Source organism: Struthio camelus, chromosome 15 (genome assembly GCF_040807025.1).
Source record: "Struthio camelus isolate bStrCam1 chromosome 15, bStrCam1.hap1, whole genome shotgun sequence".
In the NCBI taxonomy this organism is placed as follows: Eukaryota; Metazoa; Chordata; class Aves; order Struthioniformes; family Struthionidae; genus Struthio; species Struthio camelus.
This window is the reverse complement of record NC_090956.1, coordinates 8,844,961-8,863,143: the sequence shown is the minus strand read 5'-3', so window position 1 is coordinate 8,863,143 and position 18,183 is coordinate 8,844,961. Positions and strand designations below refer to the sequence as shown.

Genomic DNA, 18,183 nt, shown 5'->3' with positions numbered 1-18,183 from the left:
TGACCCCAGTCCTTGAGCATTGGATTGAGTCTTGAGGCCACAGATAAATTTCCTGTTAGTAACTTGGAGCACGTTCTCCTATAATACAAATATTGTTGATGATTTTTCTTTTAATTTTAAATTGTGAAGAATTACATTTTTCAGTGTATAACTTGGTTCAAGAAAATCAGAACTATGCACTGGAGAGAAACTCGAGCTAGACTATACCTGGGCAAAGCGTACCTTGACAGTGTGATCATGCTGCATATCTCTTACTATCCACTTAAGCATTTATTGCGTTCCTTTGTTTGTTTTAATGTTAATGCAGTAGCCAAAAGCTTTTTCAGTATTCTAAATACAGCTGTTAAAATGACACGTTCACTGGTTAGCCCCATGGCTTTTCTGAGAGACTTCTCTCTGTGCTGTGCAACTTGCTTCCTTACTGCTTGCATCCTCCTACTCTGCCTGGTCCTCTAGTTATAAACTTAATGTGTGGAAGTTAAGCTGGAAACCAGAGGAAGGTTCCCTCTCTTTCAACTATTTTGTGTGTTGGGGTGGGACATACCTGATACATAACCTCTGGAAGTGAAATCTGCAATCCACGTTTGTTTGAACTGTTTCTCCCTGGTATTCTAACAGCATTGAAACAAACTCCTGAGTTAATTATTAGCTCAGTGTGCTTTTTAGGTGGTTAAATTTTACTAGATACTTGGATTTATGAAGGGGCTTCCCAATCGGATGTTCTGAGTAGTATGTTCCAACTCTATTTTGATACAGATTCTTGAAGTGCTCCATCAAGACTACATTTCTGTTTACTTTTTTTCCTCCCTGTTAAACAGTTCTGTTTCCATACTTTTAACCAAGTTATTGTTGTTGTGTGCTTCGCATGCAGTAATTCAGTTGTTTCTTCTTATTCTAGGGTATGCAGTTCCTCCACCGTCAGCGCAGCCAAACTATTCAAACACGTACACCATTATTCAACAGCCTGCTACCACCACTTCTGTAGTAGTAGTCGGAGGCTGTCCTGCCTGCAGGTAAAATTGTTCTCTAGTTGAGAAATAAACTTAATCCGGATTTTTTTTGTTTGTTTGTTTGAGAGGTATGCAAATAGTTTCTTGATTTTTTTTTTTTCCCCAGTAGTTTTTGTGTGTGTGCATAGTGCAATTGAATTAATTTAAAAAGCACTAAAATGCAGCATTGGCGTGCTTTCATTTATTCAGCATGGGCTCGTCCTGATGGGCTCTTGACAACCGCTACAGTTAATGTGGTAGACTTTATATGAACATTAATCTGCACCTTTTTGGTGGAGGAAGATGCGTAAGTGATATTTATCATGAAAAAGCAGTTCAGTCACAAGTGTAAAGGGTCAGCTCTTGGGGGAGGGGGGGACAGGAGTCCTTTCTCATGCATTTATGACCAGGTGTAGTGAGTAGCATGACTTCATTATGAAACTTTCTGTGATCTTTGACAATAGTCACTCCTGGTCATCTGCCAGTCCTGTGGAAGGCGTCCTCCCTGCCCCCGATCCTAACATCATCCATGCTGTGCAAAACAGGGTGAGATGATTGTTGGTATTGGTTAAAAGCATCAGTATTGTAAGACTTTAAAAGTCTTTTACTGCAGAAGACATGGGAGGTTAATAGATTTGATTCAAAGTGTTAATCTGATGCAGCGGTAAAAATCAGAAGAAGAGCGGTCAGCTTATTAGTTGGAGTTTCAACAAAAGAAGAAGTTCCCTCTCGGAGATCAACAGCTATAAAAAAGGGAAGGAGGCGTTCTCTTCTACAGTAATGCTACAAGTTTACTGAAGTCCCTTTGCACTTCTCAATTCTTGTCATCCAGCATATTAACAAAGTGAGGGCAGTCAGATGACTGCTGGTGCAGTTCACACGCTTGTGTGTCTGTCCAGCTTTATGACTCAAATGCAGAATCATTCCCTTTCTGTAAAGATGTTACACTTGCAGCATCTTGCAAGGAGGCCCTTAATAGTCTGCAGATCTGAGCCCTTGCTTATCCATTTCAAAACATGCATAGGAAACAGACTTGCTAGAATAGTTTAAATGCTTCAGGTTTCAGTGCGATGGGTGTGCTGGAGCTTGTCATAGTGTCAGATGCTATGTCTCAGATGCCGTCTGACTTTGCTAAAATTGATGTTTGTTCAAGAGTCAGTACCTGCCCTCCAAAGCAGATTCAAATGACAAGTTCTTGTGCTATATGAAAGCAGATGCCTGTTGAAATTCCACTAGTTAAGGCTGAAAAATGGTAGCAACTAGAGCTACTGATCTAGAAGGAGATGTATGTTTTAAACAATGAGGGAACGTAACCACTGAGGATGTGGTAGATCTTGCTCCTTAAGTGACTGTATTAAAATGCTCAAGCAGAAGACAGGAAAAACTCTGCGTTACTTGGTAAAAGGCAAGCAGTATGTTTATAGGGGCTTTCTGGCCCTAAAACATAAACCTGGAAGTAAATTTATTGGGGAAATAGCCTTCTGCAGCAGCTTAAGGTTGGTGGACTCTTGCTGACATTTTTAGTATTTATTTCTTTTTCTGGCAGTTATCCTGGGATGCTCTAGGAGACTCCTTTTGAAACGATCATTTGCAAGTGTAATATCTAACTAGTATTCTTTCAGCCCTTCTTATGTGGGAAAATGAGCAAGTCTGAACCTTGTGTAAGGTGTTTAAAGTGAGCTGGCTTGAATAGTTTTCTATCCAATAATAAGTCCCATATTAGCCTTACACTCCTGGAGGTAGCCAGTGCTGTGTACGTTGCCTCGTCTAGATTAGTGTTGATCTGAAGTAGACTCCTTGGACTCCTCCTTCTTCCCCTCTTAAAAACAAAATGCCCTCTACAAAAACCTCATTCACTTTTTAGATCCTCTGGTTTTGTCTTTGGCTATGAAAAAAAGGTAAGCTGTGAGGAGAACTATGGCATGTTGCTTACTCTGAGCCATAGTAAACTGCTTAAGCTGTAGGACTCTTCTCAGCACTTCTGAAATATTCTTGAATGAGGGAATCCTAAGGGTCAGTAAGTATCTAGTAGTGGTGTGTCATAGCCTTCTTCGTAACACCAGATTGTATCGCAAGTTCTGCTAACTCTTTGTAGAGGAAGAATTAAAAGAAGTGTGACTCTTGGTGTCAGTGATGGGAGGGGAAAATCTCAGATTGCTTTTCTTTTGACTTACTGAGGAATTGATAGTCTGGTACTTTAAGAGGTACTTTAGAAAGGGCAGGGTGGCTGGATGGGAAGCATAATATTGGCAGTGTAACTCTTCATGGGAAGCATAAGGGTCAGCCTTCATTTTTCTGAAGGGTTACGTTGACTGCTTCCTTTAGAAGAAGAGCTCATAATCTTCTTATTTGGGTAGGGGTCTGTTGTACTGCACAGTCACTAGTGATCTTGGGGTTGATAGGCTAGTTACAGCAAAGTGGATCTTCAGGCAAAAATTATGATACAAAGTGATAAAACGTTTGTCATGTATCTCTAAAAGTAGCCTCTCTAGAAGCAGTGTAGTATCAGCGTTGCATGCACCTGGTCACTATGTATTAAGGTTTTTTTTTTTTTTTTTTTTTCCTTCATTTCTGAAGCATTGCTGTGCCTGAGGGATGACTCTTCTGGCTTGCGTGCCATACCTCTTGCTTAAGTTATTCATTAGTCAGATCATCCTCACTCATCATTGGTCAGTACTGCTTTCCGATTACAGACTCCAGTACTTGCTCTGTGTGTGTTCTTTCTTTGTATTGTTATAACGTCCGTGGTAGTTGCAGTTCTGTTTTCTCAGACTTAGTGTGAACTCATCTCCCAACCCAATCTGAGATGCAGAATGTGCTCAGTTAATTTTATTGCTTGTAGTTGACATCTGATGATGGGCCAAGTTATGCTGTTAAACTATTTTCCATTTGCAAGAACAGCTGGAGTCATTACAGACACTAGCTTTAGAGATTTAGCTGTGTAATTATCTTTTTAGCTTGGAGAATGCAATGTGGCTACTGCTCATGTGGTCACTTCCATTTTCTCTTTCTGTCTTGCATTGGTTGGGTAGAAAAACTACAAAGGAGTGTTTCCTTCCTGTTACCTAAAAGAAGGAAAAATCCCTTGAAAAAATTACGAAAACATTCTCTTGATCTGAAGTTTGCAAAACCTGGTTCTTTCAAAATCTGGGGCAGAGCCTGTGATGGGCCCTGTTCAGTTTTTATTCTCTTGTTTAGCAAGTATTCAGTTGTTCGGCAGAAAGGGTGAGAGAAAGGACATGAGCCGCTGCATTATGACGACTTTCTCTTGAGAATTATTGCAGTGGATCTGAAATTATAGTAATACTGAAGCCCCTTCTAGGACTGAAGGGTGAGACAAGTGACATTAAAACTGTAGATCTCTTACAGCCTTCTCCCTGCCATGGGTGTTTGGTTTTTTGTGTTTTTGTTTTTTTGACTTGACAAAGCAGTAGGAGCTCAGGTTTTGATTGAAGTTGTTTTTTCTTCAATTAAGTGCATGTCTTCATCTAATTGCAATTTTCCCAGGGAGCATTTTCTCAGAACTCCTTCAAAATTTGAATGTTTTGATTTCACTTCAGTTACTTCAACCACAAACACTCTGTGTGGAAATTGACAGAAGCTCATTCAGGATGTAAGTTTTCTACAGTTAAACACAACAAATATAGTTCAATTTTATGTGAATATTCTTAATGTATTTTCAAAATATGCATTGGTTAAAAATACAAGGAGTCAAAAAAGATCTAGCAATTTAGAGAAAGCATCTAATATCTTGAGGAAAACCTGCGGATTTTTTGTTTCTAATAGCAGGCTGACGTGCTACCGAGATCCTCTTGAATCTTGTGATTAAAGCCACCTTTGGATTACCGTTTAAAGAGTGCTCTAAAGAAGAATAGCCATAATAGTGCAGCAGCTCCTCGCACTGATTTTAGTCACAAAAACAAGATTAGCCTGTGATAGGAATCAAAATAACTTCCTTATACTGTAGTATACAGCTTTTGTAAACGTATGCTGTGCGGACAGATTGGGATGTTCATCCCTGCTCTGCTGTAATTTGGCTGGAGCAGTTAGGGCGTGAAATTAAGTAATGACTTATGCATGTGATTGCAAAGAAGAAAGACTTGATACAGCAGATCTAAGCAGATGCCATGAGTCTGCCATTTGGAGTTACGTACTAGGATGCTTGCAACTTTTTATTTCCCCTCTAATATTGCAGTAGAGGCACACAGCTGCTTAGAAGGTGGTCTGTTACCTAATCCCAGAAGAGGGGAAGTAGTAAGCCTTTTAATAGGGTCTCAAGTGAGAACAGCAGTTCTGTTCCAAAACTCCTGCAGTTTTGGAGAGAATTTTCATCTTACTGGTCTGAACTGATTCGAGGGCAATACTCTTAAACACATCTTTTTCCTAATAAACGAGACTTCATGCAGTTTACAAGGTAAAGCAGAAATGTATTTCCTAATGGGTCCCTATAAAAAAGATAGTGCAGTCCCAAACTCCCAGTCTGTAAGTGGGCCTGAGCTGATATCATTCTTTTGCAAGTATTCCATTTATCTTGGTGTCTGTAATCTGATAGTTAGGACTACTTCCTTGTTAGCAATAAGGAGTTTTGGGAGAGAGGAGGAAGCTAGTCTTGCCCGTTGGGTGACAACAGTAACCAGAGGTAATCCTGAGTTGGCTATGTACACACACTGGTGGTGGTGGGAAACAACACCAGATCTCGAGCCAGTGCACGGTAGGTATCCACAGTGCACAAATTACTCTAATTGGCATGCTCGACCTCACTTGTGAGGCTAGGCCGCTGGTGGGAAGCTATAGAGCTCACCTCTGCAAGTAGTGTGTTCTCAGAATTCGATTAAAGCAGTGGTGCTGCTTCACTTCATTAGAGAAGGCCAGTGATTTGCAGCCTTCCAAGAAACACAGCAGTTAGATGTAGGCTGTTCCCACGCCAGAATTCCTCTGGCTCTGCAGCTTGCCCTCTGTATTGGAAATAGGCCTAAAAGTTTAGGAAGTTCAGGCAAGTCTACAAATACTGTGGTACCTGTTGCTTGAAAGTGATTTTTAAAGATAATAGTGTTTACTTGTATGTGCAGCCTGTATTGAGGAGAGCAGGCCAATGGCTCTGTATAGATGCAGGCCCCTTTCTGTAAATATGCATCAGCAACCATTCAACATGCTTTCAAGCTGAGGCTAGAGGAGCTGACACTTTTCTGTGTGGAAATTAAAATTGTAAGCATCCTTCGCTTACTCAGTTACATATATAATTGTCAATTCTCTTCCTCTTTTACTTAAGCATGTTTACATCTTTAGCTATAACCTAGCAGTTGTTGTTGCATTAGCTAGGACCAACTTAACAGAGGCTATTATGTTTGTTTTCATGCTCAAAATTAAAGATTTAGTAGGCAGTTTTCAAAGCCCTTGTTTATCAGTGGTCTGACTCTGTTTCCATTTGAATCTGAAGTTAAAAACTCAGCTAACATCAGTGGCAGGTGAGATAGGAGACTGTTTTGAAAAATTCCACTGGTCTTGCTTGATCATTGAAGGAGTGTCTTTGTAGAAGACAACTGGAGACACCTTTTAAGTGGAGCGTAGTTTTCTTTTCAGATCTCACAGAGCTTGTCCTGCAACCAAAGTGCCATCTCTGGTTTCCTGGGATGACCCCTCAGACTTTATTTGTAAGGGATGAAAAATCCTGAGAAGCAACACGTATTGTGAGGTAGTGTTAAGTCTTAAAAAAATGCTCATATTAAATTGTTCTACTGTTGTATTTTTAAATCTCGCTATTGGCCCTTTGATCCTGAGCGTTTGACTTAAGATGTTAATGTTTTAAGACTTATTTTCAAGAAAAAGTTTATCTGGAAAGTAATTTGGTTTTAAATGATTGTCAATGGGAATAATTGACCTTACTTTACAGAGCTGGCAGCTGCAGCATAGCTTAAATCCAAGACACTGCTTGCAGTATAAATAAACCTTTCCTCTTTATTTTTAGATTGGGAGTGGTGCAGTTACAATCAGCTTTTATGTGGTTTATACTGTAGAACAAAATGTATGTTTGGTTACATTAATGAATTGACAGTTTGAATATGGAGTCTCTACTCCACAGCTCAGGTAGGATGCAAAAGCTAAAATATTCATGTTCTCATTTATTAAAAAGGTAAGGATTTTTCTCCTTCTAAATTTAGTAATTAGGTAAACATGGAGTGATTGGATAAGTGTTCCATCTAAAATTAGGTGGTGACATAAATCAACAGAAGCCAAAAAGTGCTTGTGTAGTTAATGCTGTAGTAAGCCTATAGTGCTTACAGTGCTATAGATCTGTTATGAGAACTGACCCTGAAATAATAGATACGTTATGGCGGAGGTCACACAGTTATGGTTCAGTTACACTTTCCAAATGCGTGTCGCATGTAACTGAATTGGCCTGCTAGTTGATTTGCTGTCCCCGGTCCTCCGCTGTCGCTGACTCTGGGATGCATCCTGTGGCTTGCTTTGTCCCTCAGTGGTCCTTCTCCCTAGTTTTAATGTGGAATGTGGATGGTGATTTTTTGAATTGGTGAAATGCTGAGCTTGGCATAAGGAATGCTTTTCAAATAACCCTGTTTAGGGGGGATGGGACTTTAAAGTAAATCCTATTTAAAGTGTCAGGGACATCTGCTTAGTGGTAGACTTGCCCCTTGCAAGCTGATTAAGAGGGTTGATTGTAATGGGTTAGGCAGCAGTCATTTCTGCTCGAGTTTTCAGCTGCTCAGGGCTGACCAGAAGTACCACAGTTGATCCCTCTTCAATGTTTAACTAGTGTTCTGTTCCGTAGCGCCAGATCAAAGTTAGGCTGCTTATTCTCTTAACTAAATGCACTGGCTTACTCAGGGTCACAAAGGTAGATTTCAGGGCAAGGACCAAATATGAAATTAATAAAAGACAAGACTTTAAAAACACTAACAAAGCAAGAGTTTTATGCCTACAGGAAGGAAATATGTGTGAATGAAAAAGATGGTATTAGCATAATAGCAAAACAAGACAGGAAATATAGTAAGCTTAACATGCTGTGCAGTGCATGCTTAAATAGCATGCATTTTCTGAAGTAAGGTCTTTTTGGTGTCATTGAAATGCCTGGGAAAGGGACTCTGGTTTTCTTGGATGGATCCCTAGTGCTGAAAACAGTCTAAATCTTTTAATTACTTAGAAACATCTAGATTGTGTCTTAGCCGCTCTGCATGTGTAATATGTTACCTGGATAACCTGTGGAGGGGGGTGAGGAAGGAGGAGTGGCCTCATCTCCAGATGAGTTCCTGAGCTGTTACCACTGGTTTTTATTTTATCCAGGAGTGCTGCATTTCATGCATTTCCACAAATACAAGTCACTAAATTCAACTTCTACATCCAGGCTTGCCATTTTTGTTTTAATTCTAATATCCTGTCTGTCACTGTATCTGTAACCAGCCTGGCTACGTCCAAACAGTTTTGTATCCCTCTGCGTTTCAGTCCTGTTAGGTTCTTCCCAGAAGGTGGTACTTCCAGTAGCACATCTTTTTCCCTAGTGAATGAAGTCGAAGGCATGAAAGCCTTGTTTACTATTCAATTCTTTAATTACAATCTATTTTTGAGAGCCAATTACAATGTAATTTACAGTTTTAATGTTTAGATACATCCTGGACAAAGAGGTTGTGAAGCAAAGAGGTTACTGCGTTAAAGCTTGCCTGTTACCCTGAAGCCCCACTTACACACAATAATATGCTCAAGTAGGACAGCTAGTGGAAAATATCTGGAAACAAGTGTTACTAGGAGGCTCTCCCCGCTCTGTTTTAAAAGTCAGTCGAATAAAAGCATGTCTGCTTTGGGGTAGAATGCTCTGAATTCTACCTAGGGAGCTGCTTTTGGGATTTCTTGACAGGTTAACGGTGTAATGACTGGTTTGGAATTAGGGCTTGAGGGCTGATTAGCAGAGGCAAATTGCTGGGGACCGCATTTTCTCTACTATTTTTCTTTCCTTTTGACTCTCTTCCGTTGATCTACGTCTTTCTTGAGATGAGATTGACTCTGGATGCAGTAGGCCAGAGGAAGCATTAATAATCCAGAGTATATGTGAAAGGTTTACTTTACATAAGTTGCAGGCTGTAGTCCATGATACACCCCACGTGATATTTGCCTCTTTTGCAATAGTGGCAATGCTGACTGCTGTTCATATGCTATTCATAACCTTTTTTTAATAACCCCTTCCCTATCTCTTTCCCTGCAGTACTGTCACCTCTGATTTTCTCCATCTTGTATTTCAGTATAGTGGGGAATGTTCTGTGGTGGAAGGGGAAGGGAAGCAGGCACCACTGTCATTGCCTGATGGGGGTCCTGGGCGAGGGTACTTTGCAGCAGAACACCAGACTTGAGACTGAAGAGAAGATATTAAACAAGCTGAGCGACTCTAGTGCCTGTAACTTCCCTGAGTGCTGTTTGCTGAGGTGATGCAGTGGAGATGCAGGGCAAATGCTGATGTGCCAAGCTGAAGGTGAATTTCTGCTTAACAGCAGAAATGGCCTGGCTCCTCCTTGTCTGTTGGCGTAGCGCATAGCTGTAGTGTAGTTTGTCAGCACTTTCACTGTAGAGGTGGAAGTGCTTTGCATGCCAGGTGAGGGAGACGTTTCTTTCCAACCCTCAAAAACCAAATGGAAATATTTGCCATCACACCAGCAGAGGTGACAGGGCTACTTGATGGCATACGAGACTATGTTCATCAGTCCCACAAGAAATGCTTGCAGAGGTATCAGTTGGACACCTGTGGGGGATGGCTGAATCTGACCTGCAAGAGAGATCTAGCAAACTGCATCATGAAGACAAGCAGTAGTCCTATTTCCAAGAAGCCTGAAATTTGCTCTTGCTGATGATTGTATTTATGATCAGTGGTCAGTGCTAAAAACTTGCAGAATAAATACTAGAGGCAAAAGTGTAATTCTGTGCTTCAAGTCCGTACATTCTGTAAGTCAGCAATTAGTTGTGGCAAGAATCAGTAAAGTTAATTGAATCAAATACAGAACCCCGGCAGGTAAGCTGGACCAACTTTCTGGGCATGGCTGTCTGCTTGTTTACCTGTGGGCCAGCCTCCCTGTGTGTCAGTGGTCAGTGGAGACTGTCATGTCTCTTTTTGAAGAAGATGATTTGCAAAGAAAAACGGTTTGCTGTCACCTTGTGCTTGATTCTTGACGCATCCCTTCTGTTTCAGTTGGAGAATCAGACTGGTACAACATGCTTTCTACTACTGTACAAAGTACTTGGTGAATGTTGTTATTGCTAATACTCCTAGTATCTGTGGGCGGTAAACCAGAACTACTGTCCTTTACCACATGTGTTGACTGTGTCAGTGTGCTCAGTGTGGAGATTCCATCCTGGAGAAAGATGATTTTATGGATTTGGGCAGTATCACTGACACTCTTAAGTTGTATTTTAAGCAGATGGATTTGTGATTTGGTGATAGAGTTGGGGGATAGAAGCTAAAAGGGAATGGAAAGACACGTTAAACTTTCCATATCTGAGAAGGCATTCGTGAAGTGCTGCTTTAAAGCCTTGGAGGAAAAAAAAAGGTGGTACCTACAGCAGTGAGAGCACTTCTACAAAAGTGTGCCACTGGAAAAATGGAAGGATCTTAAATCCCAGAGAATTTGTCTTAATAGCTGAACATTATTTTGCAGAGCTGATCTATCATTGCTTTGAGTTAGAATGTCTCTGGACACACAGATATCAGTGTTTCAGAACAGTTGCAGCAGCAACATGAGATTAAAGTGCTTACACTGACAGAAGGATGTAACTTTGGTAGTGCGCATGCCTAACTTGCAGGGAGCAGAGGGGTGACACTGCTGAATTGGCAGGAGTAGCCACAGCAGGAAGCACAGGCAACAACAAAATGAGCTCAGGACACTCGTGTTTTGAGGCAAGAATCCGTGTGGTGACTTGAGTGCTATTCTACCTCTTAACTTGTTTCCTTAATGCAGTCGTACTCGGGATATGGAAGTATAAAAATACTGCTGGGGTCAACTGTAGTCTGACAATACCTTTACACCAAATGTGAAATTAACTGCTATTGCAAGAACTCCGTAAACAGAAGTAAAGTAAGTTTATCAAAGGGAGGGGACTGAGGTTGGAAGCTTAAACTTAACGTTAAGTTGCATAAACAGTATCAAGAACACTTTGAAAAGCCTTTAGCTTTCAGTGATGTTTCAGAGGAAGGGGAATGGCTCTTAAATTTAATCAAGATGTAGTATTTTAGGCAATTGCAATAGGGGAGAGGTCTGAATCCTGCACCTTCCTTCATTCTGTTCACTTGTACAAGAGGTTGTCCGTGCCTGCCTTGTAGGGAAGCAACAACTCGTTGGCATTGGCACCTTGCCTGTTGAAGCATGTATTTCAAGGTCACTGTAGCTCTGTTTATGTTGGCTTTCACTGCATCAGGGAATCTAAGAGGACGCATCTTACTCAAGTGTTTTGTTAAAACTCCGAATTATGACTATTTAGTGTAGCTGCTCAAGTTTCTTAAGTCTGAATATGTGGACTTTTCTGGCTGTCTTCATTCTGGGGGATGTTCAGATAGCGCACTGCAGAAAGAAGCCAGGTTCTGAAATTAAAAGTCCATCCAGAAATTCTTCTGCTGTCATATGGGTCCTGTGTCATACGACATGCTGTGCTGAAACGGCACAATAGCAGGTTCTAATACAGCTCTAAGGGAACATCACGTCTAGAAGTAGAAGTGGGAAACACTTACTGAGGGATATTTTAAGTGATGCATGTTTGGCCTTTGGATTTTTCTGGGTACCAGAAGTAAACTTGTTAAACAGCTTATGGCAGTAGTTCTGCATCTCTAATATGTTCCGGCGACTTAAGAAGTCTGAGTGTGACTAGCTAGTATAGTCCTGTACATACTTATCTAATTGGCACCTTCCACAGTGAAGTGTTGATACTGAAAGGACTGTTTCATTGTATATCTAGAGCTAGAATTGTTAAGTCTCTCTGATCCTCCTGAAGTGGTCAAGTCCTAAATGACCAGTGCACCTAGGCCTCTGCCTGTTAATTATATTGTTTCATGACCTCTTAAGAGGGATCTGTGACCACAGGAGAGAACGTGCTGGCAGCTGCAGGAACCAGGTATTGGCAATGTGTGTAGTAATTGGAAGTAACAGACTGAAACCAACCTTTTGGCTAGGAGCATGGACTCCTTACTGGATTTTGTTGCTTTTAGGTCAGCTCAGGATCACCTGAGTGGATTAGGAGAGGCAGAATTCTTATGCATCTTCAACCCTGAGATTCGCATCCTGCCTGTTCATCTGGATGTCTTTGCCTGTAGCAGTTGTCAATTTTGTTCAATACACAGTAGTAATCTGTCTAGTCTGGGAGCACTCTGAGGCTAAAAGCTACAATAGAAACCCTCAAAACTGCCAAGTGACACTTGTTTTCTCTGCCATACTTTCATCTAAAAGAAAGAACTGTTCTGCCTCAGCGCAGCTCTGAACAGTCTGCAGCAGGTCTGAGACAGGAGCCAACATTTGTAATCATTTTCACAGCAAATGTGTGTTATCCGGAGCCAACATTTGTAATCATTTTCACAGCAAATGTGTGTTATCCTCCATCCCCGAAAGTGTGTGTAGGGGGAACTCCACACCAAGAGATGGTCTGGGGGGAGTTAACAGGTTAACAGCAGCCTTCTGGTACCTGGGAGCACATCACTGAGAAGATGGAGTTAGATTCTTTGCTGAGGTGTACATGGCAGGAAAATGAGAGAGAGTGATCATAAATTGAAACAGGAAAGCTTCTAACTGGATATGAAGATAATTATCCTCAGAGTGCAAAAATATTAAGCACTGGAACAGGTCGCCCAAAGAGGTTCTAGAATTCTCTTCCTTGCAGCTTTACAAGATTTGACTGGACAAAGCCCTAAACAACCTGGTCTGAATTCAGTGTTATTCTGCTTTCAGTAAGAGGTAGGACTAGGTGACCTCCTGTCTTGTCTTAACCTGAGCGGTTCTGCGAAGTGCTAGCAGTTCTATACTTTGTGTCATGGTCAACAATAATCTGTGGCTTCTGCTAAAATTAAACTCTGTTCTTATCAGCTTTAATCAGAAATTAGGTCAAGTGTTTCTTGATTGCTTCTGTGGCTTGTAATTGGGTTGAAATTTATCAGATGAACAGCTTTATTGTCATTTTCCTGTACCTGAATGTGACAAGATTCTCTGTATTCTCTGCAACAGAAGACGCTCTGAAGCTCAATGCAGTAGGCTGGTATAACTAAAAGTAGATCTTGGTTTAGTAAGCTGTTATCAAACAGATGTATCCTTTTCCTTTCTAAATTCTAGAACTTGTACAAAAAGCTAGAAAAAGTACTTCCCTTTTGAACCAGGCGGTCTCAGGAAGCAAAGGATGTTCTAGGCAGCAGGCTGCTGACACCTACCAACTATGGTAGTGCTTTGGATGAGACAGTTCCAAAACATTCTCATACAATTTCTAGACTGACCTCCCTGTACCAAATAGGAGAGGAGAAAAAGCTTTTGTGAGGGACTCTTGTACCCTCTTTGGGAGTCTGGTTTCTGGCAATCTTGATTCAGTAAGACAAGAAATTCAAGTCATGATTTTAGGGAGTAGCTGGACTAATACCTGTTTAGCACTCAAGCCATTTATAAGGAAGCCTACTACTATATATCCAGATAGCTTCCTCAGGATTTCACTGTACATTGAGTTGATAATTAGATTGGAATTGCTTTAGACTGGGATAGGAAGCCTTGAGTCACTGAATGGCATGTACAACAGAAGGACTCTCACCTAAACTTTGGAGTGCTGCTTCATATTGGAGGCACGTGTTGACTCATGGTATATCAAACATAAATTATGCTAGTAATTAATTTAAAACTACTGTTATGACAGAGCCAAAATTCTCCACTTAAACCACTTTAATCCACCTGAACCATTGCTGTCACTTGTTTTCATCAAATGTGCTTCCATAGCAGAAAGGCCTTTTTGTGCCTTTGTGCTAAAGAAACGTAGATCATTTACATTAAGACTGCTTGCTTATATAACCTTTGCTATTGCAAATGAAACAACTGTAGTATTACTTCTGCTTTAAATGTTTTTCTTCTGTCACTTGACTTTCTGCCAGATAGGCAGTTTAGAAGATCACATGGCTTAAATAGCAAGTCTTGATTCTTTTCACAGAACTGAAAAGCCAGATATTGTGAAAACATCATCTTTTGTCAGCTGATTACTTGGAAATATTTAACTTTGCTCTCTGTAAAATACTATCTGTTCTTCTATGCAGTATACTACTACTATTTGCTCTAGAACGGAACAGGAACCCAGGAATTTCTGGGCACGAGCAACTAAATATTCTCCTCTGGTTTCTAATTCATTTCCAGCTGCTATTTGAGCTCGCTCACCACCAGTGGACCTTCGTGGAAGCAAAGCAGAAAACTGTTAGCTTTCCTTAGTGACAAGCCTAGCTGATGAAACACTGATTTACACTAAAAATGCACAATTACCGAGTTTTAACTTGCTTAGCTAAAGCATGAGCTAGATATTTCATCAGAAGCCCTTAACCAGTCTTACACAACTCTGTCCATTCAGATCTTTCCCATAGGAAAAAGCTGAGAAAAAGCACCTAATCATTAGATCAAGACATTCAGAGAAACTAAGATTTTATTTATTCTTTTTTTTTTTTTTCTGAAAGAGCTCTTGCCCACATTTATCCTGTGTGGGACTTGAGGTCGAACAAGCTGAGAGGATTCACAGCAGGATATTGTAGAAACAAGGTAGACGGAGGATATGACACAAGCATGACTGCTGCCTGTTGTGAAAGACCTAAACAGCTGAGGAATGGAGTTGTTTGGTTGACTTGCAGTAATCGGTATACCATTGTTCAGTTAAATTTTTGGCATTCAATAAATTATTTTAAAAGCAGAACTGTTTTCTCTTTACTGAAATAGTTATTTAGTGACTGTAGGATTTAATTCTAGAAAGGTAGAGCCTTACCTATAAGAAAAAAAACTTGAGCTCAAGAAGGGTTATCAAGGTTATAATGTTTGATACTTGCTTACAGCTTCTGTCCCGAATGTTAAATTCTATTTCTGTGTAATAACATGGAGAGGGATGCAAGAATAGAGGAAAAGAGCACTGAGTTTCAGATTCTTCAAGGACAGCTTGTAACAGTATTTACATCAGAAGGCTGCAGTAGCGGAGGCTTTCATGTTAAGCCTTTTCCTATTTGAGAATGCAGGTGACTTAATCTAGTTCCCACTGTATATATGGTGCTAAACCTGTATGCTTTCAGTGTGCCTGAATTACCCAGTGGTTATAGTTAAATACATCTGCTCAGCTTTGTGATGGCTATGCTCTGTTCTAAGTACCAGCCCAGGACGGCAGTGATAGGAAAAGGGTCAGTCTGGAATGAAGCAGCTAGTCTGCACTTAGATTTCTTATTTACATCCCTTGCTCTGAGCACCTGCAAACTTGTGTATTCTTTAAACAGTATAATTCAAAAGCAGCCTGCTGCAAGCTGTGCAAATAAGAGCCTTTTAACAACTCAACTTCATCTTGCTTTCTGAAATAGTGGCATTTTAGCTACTGCAAGATCAATATGGTAACTTTGGGTCAAATGTAGAATGCCCTTGACTCAGTCTGTTTTCCATTTTTGCAGGGTTGGCGTGTTGGAGGACACCTTCACCTGTCTCGGTGTTTTGTGTGCCATTGTATTCTTTCCAATTGGGATTCTGTTCTGTCTTGCACTGAGACAGCGAAGATGCCCTAATTGTGGGGCAGCTTTTGGCTAAGGGGATGAATGTGGATGTGCTTATGGAAGCTACAACTGTTAAGCATACTCTTTCTAATGTAAATGTCCTGTACAATCATTTTATTTGCTTCAGACCTGTTTTGTAAAGTGTGAAGAAATTTAGTCTCTTGCATGTAATTTAAACTTAATCTTTTATGAGCATGTGCATTGCAAAACATGAAAACTGAACTTGTTTTCCATGTTTAGTGGCACCTCTTGAAAAACTAAATAAAACTGCTTTTCTTTTTGCAATCCTCAATTTGTGGCCAGATTATTAAGTATGTGACTAGTTTATATCTGATAACACATAACTTACTTAACTTCAGTATCAGACTAATTTTAGCTACAAAGTAGGATGAATGTTTCTCAGAATCCTTATGATGTGTGTGTGTGTGGGGGGGGCTGTGTGTGTTCAAGCTACCTGTTACATCTCTTCACCTTACACCTCTTTAAAGAAAACTGTTTAACAGCTCTTTTTCCCATCATCCTAATAGATGTGGTTAAATATCTCCTTTCCCTCTTCTGAAGAATTTAGCTGTAACAGACAAAGTGAGGACCCCCCCCTCCTAATTAGCAAAGTCTTTGCTTATAGGGACAATCACTACTCCAGGGGGGTTGCAATAGCAGAGATCCATGTGCTACTGCAGCAGCTTCCCAGCACTGTGTGAATTAATACCAGACCCACAGCCAAAAGCAATTTCTGATGGTGTAGCAGGGAGCCCTTATGTGAACGGAGAACTGTGGTAATGCCAAACACTAGTTTCCAGCAGATAAAGGTACTTCTGCATGTCAAAATATTTAATTTACTGTTAAACTGTTGAAGGCTTATACAGTATAGTTTGATTTGCTTCTAACTAGCTAGCATGGTTTAGCAAATTGGCTGGAGTATAAATTGCACTCTTAAATGGTTAGTATTTTGAAATATGACGATAGATCTTTGTGCAAGATTACCTAGCAAATGAAGTATCCTCAGCCTTGATCCTGAAAGGGAGAGTGAGCAGAGGAGATGGAGTGAGTACACTCTACCTCTGCAGTCATCACATGCACATACTTGGTATCAAAAAAACAGTGTAACTAACTGAAAGGCATTTATCATGACTTGAATTCAAGCAGTAGAAGCACGGCCCAACAAAACATCCAAGAGATGCTGCAGGGGGAATGTACATATGTAAGGTAGAATGTAGCAATTCTGATAGAGTACAGATTCATGATTAGGGCTGTTCAAAAGATAAGACTTTATACAGTACATGGGAAAGATCATGTGACCTGTACCATGATAAAGCATTCAACACTAATGCAGAATGAAGTTTCTAAGTCAGTTTCTAAGACTATTACAGTATGGAAAAAAAAAAAATCTCTCAGACTAATTCCACATGATTTAAGAGATTGGCACCTGAGGTAACAACTTCAGACCCAGAGTTATGCACTTTCAGAAGCTATATTTCACTTAGCTAAGCTACTATACACTGCCAGCATTAATGCCAGTGCTAGGCTCCTTAACTAAAAAAAACACTTACTTACTTAAACTTCCTCTGTTGTCTCTTGTGAAGGGCTGCAGTGATGCAGTAACTTCAAAGGCAGCTTTTTGTGTTAGCATTTGAAGAAAAATCATGGCACTATTTTAATTAAGACATTTTTATAAGACGAAAGTTTGTCAAAGTGTTTTAAAGACGTTACCACTGAAGAATGTGCTTACAGTACAACATTTGACTTACTTATACATAAGTTTGTGTTAATACAAATGAAAAAAATTTGTATCTGTGACCATTAAGCAGAGCATTGTAGACATGCCTAGTCTTAGAGGATTAAATATTTATTTATAACCTAGGGTGGCTTTCTTAAAAATAATAAACTATAATTATAATCACTTTACACAGGCAATTCTCTACTCTGGGATATTAAGGCAGTTGTAATATTGTTGTAATATTGAAAAAAAAATCAGCTTTAAGTAAGTGGCATATGCAGACTTATCTTCTAGAACTTACCACTTCAGTTTCCAAAAAAAAAAAAAAAAAACAAACAAACACAAATGCTAAAGATTGATTGTTGTGAGCTATTAATTAATCTGGCATACTAGAGCATCCAGACTATCCCTAGTATTTTTCACAATTCTGTCACGCTATGAAAACCAGCATACTGCGAAATCAAGCCAAAATGCTCAAACATTTGCTCAAAGCAGTTACCTCATTAGAAAGTACAGATTTTTAAAAATCAGAAATCTATTCCAGTATGATTCTACTGTACAGTAATTACATTTAAATAGTTTTTTTTTTTTAGAACAACTTTAGATAGCAGTTGTCATTACTGAAACTGATGTTTAGAAGGAGGAGGTAGAGTCATAGGAGTTATATTCATCGAATAATTGGTGCTGATCTGTCATTTGTTACCGTTGGTCTGAGTTTCACGGTGGCAAAAGGATTTTCTCCA

General features: G+C 40.0%; 2 protein-coding genes across 4 annotated transcripts in view; one reads left to right on the top strand and one right to left on the bottom strand.

Annotated features, from left to right (window-relative positions):
- BRI3 (brain protein I3) overlaps positions 1-16,015 on the top strand; it is a 20,636-nt gene extending 4,621 nt beyond the window's left edge. For 2 of the 3 annotated variants that reach the window (XR_011134739.1, XR_011134738.1), the window contains exons 4-5: positions 899-1,013; positions 15,625-15,646. Coding sequence is in view for 1 of the 3 variants with exons in the window: in XM_068908813.1 (XP_068764914.1) it covers positions 899-1,013; positions 15,625-15,757 (248 nt within the window). In the remaining 2 variants the exon portion in view is untranslated. Of the gene's footprint in view, positions 1-898; positions 1,014-15,624 lie in introns of all 3 variants that reach the window. The other variant, XM_068908813.1, reaches the window with a different exon arrangement.
- Positions 16,009-18,183, bottom strand: part of BAIAP2L1 (BAR/IMD domain containing adaptor protein 2 like 1) — a 44,095-nt gene continuing 41,920 nt past the window's right edge. Inside the window, exon 14 of the mRNA XM_068908811.1 lies at positions 16,009-18,183. Within this exon, the coding sequence (XP_068764912.1) occupies positions 18,108-18,183 (76 nt within the window). The 3' untranslated portion in view covers positions 16,009-18,107.